This window comes from Grammomys surdaster, unplaced genomic scaffold (assembly GCF_004785775.1).
Source record: "Grammomys surdaster isolate TR1022 unplaced genomic scaffold, NIH_TR_1.0 205, whole genome shotgun sequence".
NCBI classification, from domain to species: domain Eukaryota; kingdom Metazoa; phylum Chordata; class Mammalia; order Rodentia; family Muridae; genus Grammomys; species Grammomys surdaster.
In genome coordinates, this window is record NW_021604650.1 from 2,845,490 (window position 1) to 2,853,554 (window position 8,065).

Sequence of the window (8,065 nt, forward strand, 5' to 3'; positions counted from 1 at the left end):
CCCTGGCTGTCCTGGAACTTACTCTGTAGACCAGGCTAGCCTCGAACTCTCGAACTCAGAAATCCACCTGCCTCTGCCTCCCAAGTGCTGGGATTAAAGGCGTGCGCCACCACCGCCCGGCTAAAAAAAGCCATTCTCTGGGAGATATTTTTCTAATTAGAGACATGCTGTCTGAGCTAGCCAGACTCAGCTGTAGGGAGCAGAGCCAGCAAGATGACTCCATAGAGACATTTGCCACCAGGACTGTTGGCCTGAATTCACTTCCACAAGTTGTCTTCTAACCTCCACATTTTAAAAAAGATTTATTTATTTATTTTATGTGTAGGAGTGTTCAATCTGCACGTACACCTGCATGCCAGAAGAGGGCGTCAGTTCACATCACAGATGGTTGTGAGTCACCACGTGGGTGCTGGGAATTAAACTCAAGCCCCCATGAAGAGCAGCCGATGCTCTTAGCCACTGAGCCATCTCTCCAGCACCCCACATTTTAAAAATAATAACAAGCATATCCTCACATAGACAACAAACAAACAAACAAACAAAATTGTTTAAAGATCACAGGATTTTGGATTGGCCTTCTATTTCTTTTTTGTTGTTGTTGTTGTTGGTTTTTGTTTGTTTTTTGTTTTTTTTTTCAAGACAGGGTTTCTCTGTGTAGCCCTGGCTGTCCTGGAACTCACTCTGTAGACCAGGCTAGCCTCAAACTCTCGAACTCAGAAATCCACCTGCCTCTGCCTCCCAAGTGCTGGGATTAAAGGCGTGCACCACTACCGCCCGGCCGGCCTTCTATTTCTACTCTGGTCCCTAACTCAAGCAATGCCTTCAGCTTGCATATCTGTTAGGTGGTAGGAAGAACGGCGTCTAAATCATGGTCCTTACAGCTCTCAGTTGGGCTAGGTGTATCTTGGACTAGGACTGGACAGAAAATTCCCTGTTATTTTCAATTTGCATCAAATGCTACCACTACCTGTAGTATTGAGGGCACTGAAGCTGTCACAGGGGCCCTGTGGGAATGGCGAGTGCTTGAACTTCACCACTAACTGAAGTAGGTTGGGAAAGGGGGATCCGTAGAAGCCTCCTAAGGATGGTTCCTTTACCGCTCCTCTCTGTTGGCCCCAGAGATACTTGAAACCGTTTTATGGAGCCTTATGGACTTCTGCCCTCTAAAACACATTCTCGCAAAAGGAGTGGGCAGAAAGTATTTTTGGTTCGTGTTTAGGCTGAAAGAAGTCTGTCCTGAGATTCTGGTTGACGTCAACACTTTCCTAAAAACTACCACCTTCAGCTTCCGAACAGGGCTTCAGAGCCAAAACCACACCCTAGTGAGAGTAAATACCACACTTCAGAGCACTTGACGGAGCGATTGGAGCCAGGCTTCAATGATTCTGGGCTTCCGGGTGAGAAAGTGTGCTTTTACCTCTGACAACAGGATTATAGGGAGAAACAATATGAGTTCTACCAGCCAATTTAAAGATTTTCCAGGGCCACTTGATAGGGTGACTCGACAACTGAAGTGAAGCACCCTTGGATTAAGAATCCCAAACATGAGGAAGAACATTTGTCCTGTGGGGCAGGGGAATCGGTAGATATTAGTAGCACAAACAAATCAAATAATTATTGAACAGTTCGTATGCATTTGAGGATAATCTTCCGGTGACTACAAGTCCGTGGTGCTAACGCCAGATGGCGCTAAATGGCCACACACTGACCATGTCCGGTTCTTTAATCGTATGAATAAGGAGGAAAAAAGGCTCCAGGACTGGGACTGGGGGCTCTCTGTTTAGAGATAAGAGGGTTGGGGCATGTGCGTGTGCGCGTGTTGAGTGTGTGCGTGTGGGCCGAGTGTAATTTGCATCCAGGGAGGCAGAGTACAGATGTGGAAGGAGCTATCCACAATCAGGGGGCAGAGCTGAGTGGGAAGAGAGGATTTCTGGTTTCTTTTCCTGAGTGGGAGAGTCTTCTGAGGAGTCTGGAGAGCGGGCTTTTGGTGATTTTGGTGTGTTTGTGTGTTTGTTTTGTTTTGAGACAGGGCTTCTTCTCTGTGTAGCCCTGGCTGTCCAGGAACTCACTCTGTAGACCAGGCTGGCCTCGAATTCAAAGATCCACCTGCCTCTGGCTCCTGAGTGCTGGGATTAAAGGCATGCGCCGCCACTGTCCAGCAAGAGAGAACTTTTCAAAAATTGCTTTTTAAAATTTTTATTTTGCGTGTGTTGTTTGGTGATAGTGCGCCTGTGAAAGTCACATGACAACTTGCGGGAATCTATTCTTCCCTTCCACTAGGGTCCCAGGGATGGATCTCAGGCCGTTAAGCTTAGCAGTAAGCGTCTTTACCTATCTCGTAGCCTTAAAAGGGCTTCCTTGCGTGGATCCGATTTAAAGGTATTATTAGGAGGCGTGGCTTGTGAGCACCTTCATAGGGGCAGACGGAGGAGGGTTTAAGCAAGTGAACATTACCTGGGGGTAGTTCTTCTGCGGTCCTGAACTCAGTGAGGGGGCGGGGTCTAAGGAATAGCTCAAGGGCAATTCCATTCCCTGGAGGGCGGTGTTTGCTTGGGTCTTTTAGGAAGAGCGTTTATATCTCGGCGAGATATCCTGCAGAATCCCAGACTCTGACCGGACAAGCATGAGAATGCTCAAAGTCTGGGCGGAGTTCATACCTCGGTGAACACAAGATTTATAAACTCCTCTTGTCTCCGTTTCTGCCTAGATGTGGAGACGCAGCTTGTTGCTGTGGGCGGGGTCCTGGGGGAGCTGATAAGGCAGAGGGGCTAGCAATAACTCTGAAGGCATCTTTGAGGGATGAGGCTAAGGCTTTGACGGGCGGAGCCTCCGGAGTTTTTTCTCTCTCCCACTCCGCTCCCGCCTCCAGGGGGCGTGGCTCATGCATTGGAAGGGCGGGGCTGATAATCGAGGCAACCTCCGCGGCGCAGAGGTGAGGCTCAGCCCGAGAGTTAATGGGCGGAGCCTGAGACTCAGCGTTCGTTTGAGGCGGAGCCTGAGTCTGGGCGCAGGCGGGAGCTCTGCCCTGGGAGGCCGTCTGTTTAGGCCCGCACGCAGCTCCGCATCTGGTGCTCATTACTAGATGACAAAGAGCCGGCTTTGGGCCCCCTTCCCCACACCCATCCTCCCGCGGACTGCAGAGCATTTAACTCTTTCTTTCCCTCAGGGTGCTGTCTACCCTCTGCCAGGGGTCATGGGAAGGAGCTTAAGGCCTCCGTCCCAGCAGACTGTGTCATTCCATAAGTGGTCCTTCAGGCCCACGCTTTCTGGAAAACCAGGCGACCTCCCTCCATTCCATCCATCAATCACCCGCCCCCTCGACTGCATCTCCGAGGTTAAAGCTGGGAAGGATCTGGCAGGGGCGTCTGGTTTGAGTTAGGGGAACGTGAGAGTGGCTACCCAGGCGGTGCATTCCCTCTGCACCCCCTCTGTGAACCCCCACTCCTAGTTGGTCCCTACCCCCCCGCCCCGCACTCCCTCTCCTGGTCTCCTGGGATATGTGGCATAGGGGCTTCGAGTAGAGAAAGGGCTCTGGGCTACCCCTCCTCACCTGCCTGGGGTGGGGGTGCGGCTTTGCCCAGTCCTAATTAGAGGCCCCAGAGAGCTGAGCTGAAAAATTATAGAGGTGGTGGAACCGGCGCCTCCCTCTTCCAGGTCCCGTCCCTTCCCCCCAAGACAGTCAGCTGAGGATGAGGGGGAGGTTATCTCACACTCTGACACCAGGACACCAGCCCTGGGTTTTTCCCTCAAGCTGCTAGAGTCTGCCGGATCTTTGCTATCGGTGCCACTTTTTGACCCCACAGGGTGAAGAGTAAAATGTGTTTCCTAATGGGAAGGCCTTGTTTCTAAGTGGACTCAGGGAGCTAGAACTGGGCTTTCCCCAACCCAGCCTCCTGGGTACCTATTCTTACTTCCTCCCCTACTACCTTCTATGAAGGAGGCATACCTTGGCTGCATCCTTGGGTGACCCCAATTCCCTGCCCAGACTTCTGGGCAACATATGACGATGAGAAAGAATGTTCAGAAGAAAGTTTAGAAAAGCAGACTCCTGGAGACTCCTCTCTCCCCTAATCTCCAGCGCCGTCCTACCTGGGATTCCCAAACTCCAGCTGCCTCCAGTTCATCAGAGACCCTCACTCAAGACCTTTCCCCAGATTGTCATTGCGGTTTAATAAACTGGGGAACAAGTATGCACTTTCTCCCTTACCAAACCTCCAGACCACTTGGCCTGCTGTGTAACAATGGATAAGTAAGGCCTTGCCCTCTCCTGTCTCATTTCACTGAAAATTATGAAGCATGCTTTTTCTTAAAGGGTTCTTACCTTACCTAGATAAATGGAAGGGAGCTCCACTTCCCCCTGAGGCCTCCCAGACCCTTCCCTCAGGCATCAGTGGGGATCACGAACTTTGGGTGAGGTTGGCACCCCATTTATTGGAGAAGATCCCAGCACCCACCCCTTGAGGTCCTGGAGTCCTTTGGTGTGTCCTTTGTCATGAATGCTGGGCCCAAGGAACAGAACCTCCTCTGTCCAGCTGGGCAGCTCCCATAAGTCTCAGCCATGTGTCCAAAGTAAGTCCTTTCCTTCTACCCCGCAAGGGGATCTGCACCCCATCACACACTGGTTCTACAGGTCTGTACCCCTGTAAGGCTGCCTCTGGGGGGCATGGGTTCTGTTGTGCTCTTGTTCCCAGCGTGTGTGACCCAGCGATAGCAGTCAGTAATCCGCTTGTTGGGCACATGGGAGCCACAGCGAGTGCAGTACACAATGCCCAATGCAAGCAGGACCACCAAGAAGACACTCGTTGGTACCAGGAGTGCCACCAGCAGCCAGCGGTCATCCCTCTGGCTTTGGCCTGCAAGACCTGCCTCTGCCAGGGCTGTTGGAGCTGCGGTGGGGGCCACTGAGGGCAGCCGTGGCACTGATTTGGGACTGGGAACTCCTTCCCTTGGGACTAGAGAGGCTCTGGAACCGGAATGTGTGGGGCTGATAGATGAGCTCTGGTTAGTGGGGCTCTGAGGGGACAGGGGAGAAGGGAAGGCTGGGGGCTGATTGGCAGCAGGCACAGGGGTTTCATGGACAGAATACCTGGAGTTGGTAGGCAGAGGAGGCTGGAGAGCTGAGACAGAAAGCTGGGGGGCCTGGGTTCTGATACCTGGAACATCTGGGAGCAAAGGGTGTTGGCGGCGGGCTTTGGAAGTGGTATCCCCAGGATCAACGTTAGATGGGATTGGAGGCAAGTAAGTGATAGTGTGGGTGTCTGGTGACATCGGGGCCTGGTGGGGAGGGAAGACTTGGGGAATGTTGGCTGAGATAATGGGGGGCTGGTAAGGAGGAGGCTGTGCTGGGTGAGCGGCTGAGGTTATCCCAGGCCTGTGGCCAAAAGGCAGGTCTGGATAACTGGTCTTGATTTTGGGGAGCACAGCTGGAGGTGTGGCAGGGGCCATGGCAGGTGGGTGGACAGGGCTCAGGGGTGGGTGTGTGGCTGAAATAACAGGAGTCTTGTGGGCAGAAGGTAGTGTGGGTCTCGTGGCAGAGATCACCATGGGCCGTGTGGCAGACACCACTGAGGAGTGGTAGGGGCCCCTGGGGGCACTAAGTGGGGGTGGCCAGGTAGGCTCCAGGTGCAATCTCTGAGGCTCTCCATCCTGTGGGAAGTTGGGCCTATAAGGCAGGCCAAAGTCAGGCGGATGTGTAGGTGCCATCCATAGGACCCCCTGCTCCTCTGTCCAAGTGCCATCAAAGTCCTCCCAAGGCTCCTCTTCATCCTCCCCTTCTTCTCCATCATCCAGCAACGCATCTCTAAGATCCTGGGAAGCCTGGGCACCCATGGCTCCTGCGGGGCTACAGCTGATACCATCTGCCTCAAGCTCATGCCCCTCGCTGCAGTAGCACTCAAAGCCACCAACGTAGTTGACACACATCTGCTGGCACACACCAGCAATCTGGCACTCATCCGTGTCCACGCAGCGGTGTGGCTCATCCTCAGCTGGCCGGAAGCCTAGACGACAGTGGCAGCTGTACCCTTGTGGCCCACCGGGCTCACACTGCTGCTCACAGGGGGCCTGGGCACAGGGGTCTTCACAACTGTGTCCATCTGCTGCTAGACGGAAGCCTTCACTGCAGCGGCAGGACACAGCGCCATCCACCTCTTCCACACACTCATGTTCGCAACCCCCGTTGTCAGGACCACAGCCAGTCCCTGAGCAGAGTGGGCCGGTCTGGGACCAGCCCACGCCACCTGAAGGTTGTTTCACGCACAGCAGAGAAGCTCCCCTGCCAGCTTGGCACTGCACAGCTGCCACGGACCCAAAGGGCAGCCATTCGAACTCGCTGGAAACCAGGTTGAAGGGTGTGGTGTAGACAGCTGGACCGGCTTGACCCACCTCAAGCGGTAAGGCAGGGCAGGCACCCTCAAAACCAAACTGGCAGAGGTAGCCATCGACAGCCAATGTGCACGAGCCTTCGAGCCAGCGATGCTCTCCGCTGGCCTCAAGGGCAGCACAGCGCTGAGCCGGGCAGGGTCCTTCCGTAGCCGGCTGGGCCCAGTTGGTGAAGGCGGTGTCCTGGTCTCCCGTGGTCCATAGGAAGCCCCGCAGTGGGCGCTGCGGCTGGCATTGCCGAGCCTGCCGCTGCAACCCAATCCATAGCAGCCCGTTGGCGGGCCCGACGCCCACCAGGCTGTTCACACGCCGGGCCTCCTCCGGGGTCCGCGGCGTGGCCAGGTTGCCCCCCAGTTCCCGGCAAGCCCGCCAAGCTTCCAGGAATGTGCGGCGCCGAGGGAAGAGCGCGTAGCAGCTGCTGGGACCGCAGGCGGCTCGAGGCTCCGGCGTCCAGGGGGCTTGGCCCAGTGTGGGCACCGCGGCCGCCCAGGCCAGCAGCAGGCGCAGCAGCATCGCGACGCCCCCCGACTGGCCGGGCTCGGGCTTGCCGCTGCTCTTGACAGGGGGAGGGATCAAGGCCTCCGGCGGGAGGGCCAGGGGCGGGCCCGGAGGACTCACGCCTTGTAAGGAGTGGGCTGGGGCCGCTGCCAGCTCCCCTGCTAGCTCCCCGGGGGCTGCTGGAGCAGGAAGCAGTGGGGTTGGGGCTTCTGGGGTGAGAGGCGAAGGGCAGAGGAGGGGAGGAGGTAAAGTTAACTAACGGGCTACCTCAGGCGTTACAGAGCTGAGAGTCAGGGAAAGGGGGGATCTGCCTGCCTGAGAGCCATCCCCAACCAACCCACTGAAACTTCAGCAGTGTCTGCAGCTAAGGCAGCTGGCGTGAAGCTGTCTTCCAGAGAGACTCCCGAAGACTGGAATCTGGATTCACCAGTGTCAGTATATGGCTGCACTCTGAGCTCAACGACATGATCCTGCCAGTCCTTTCTCATCACACATATGTGTACGACTCCTTCCAACTCCTGGCAAGAGCATCGTCTCTGACACCCTAAGGCCGCCAAACCCCAGCCTCACACACGCAGTTCTCCTGACATGCTATGTATGCCCTTAGGTGGACAAGCAAGGATGATGTGGCTAAACGGTCTAAACTATGAAGCCCCGCCCATTCCTGCCTAGGCCCTGCATGAGAATCAACTTGATAACCTCCATGTGAACAGTCTCAACCAGACATGTATTTGATGAGCCCCTTCGCTCAGCCTACCTCACTCGCAAGTTTTTTGGCTCCAGCAGGATCAGCATTAGGGGTTAGGGAGTGAGGAGGAGGCCAAGGGCTGCTCTCCCCTTACCCTGGCTCAGTCAGGGGTCCTGGGAACCTGGGCTTAGAGGGGGAGGAGGCTGCCCCCAAACAGGAAATGCCTCTCTGGTCTCCTGCTGCAGGAGGGCAGGGTGCATGACTCTGGGCTCCATGAAGCTGAGCTCAGCTCAGGGTGAGCAGGGCTGCTTTGAGGGGACCTGTGCAAGACCATGTACGGGCATGGGGACACAACGGGGTAGGCAAATGTGACACAGGCATCGTATTGTCCTCCTTACTCCCAGGGCCTGCTGCGTAGCCTGCTCCAGGTCCTCTTCCAGCCCTTCCTGGAAGCCTCTGGAGGTTTGCACACTGGGCCTGGCACCCAGGGTGGCCCTG

At 55.4% G+C, this 8,065-nt stretch overlaps 1 protein-coding gene across 1 annotated transcript; it reads right to left on the reverse strand.

Annotated features, from left to right (window-relative positions):
• Nucleotides 1–4,405: 4,405 nt before the first annotated feature.
• Nucleotides 4,406–6,936, reverse strand: Cd248 (CD248 molecule). Its single transcript, XM_028771169.1, has one exon. The coding sequence runs from the start codon at nt 6,892–6,894 to the stop codon at nt 4,612–4,614; it is 2,283 nt and encodes a 760-aa protein (XP_028627002.1). The 5' UTR covers nt 6,895–6,936; the 3' UTR covers nt 4,406–4,611.
• Between the last annotated feature and the right edge of the window lie 1,129 nt (nt 6,937–8,065).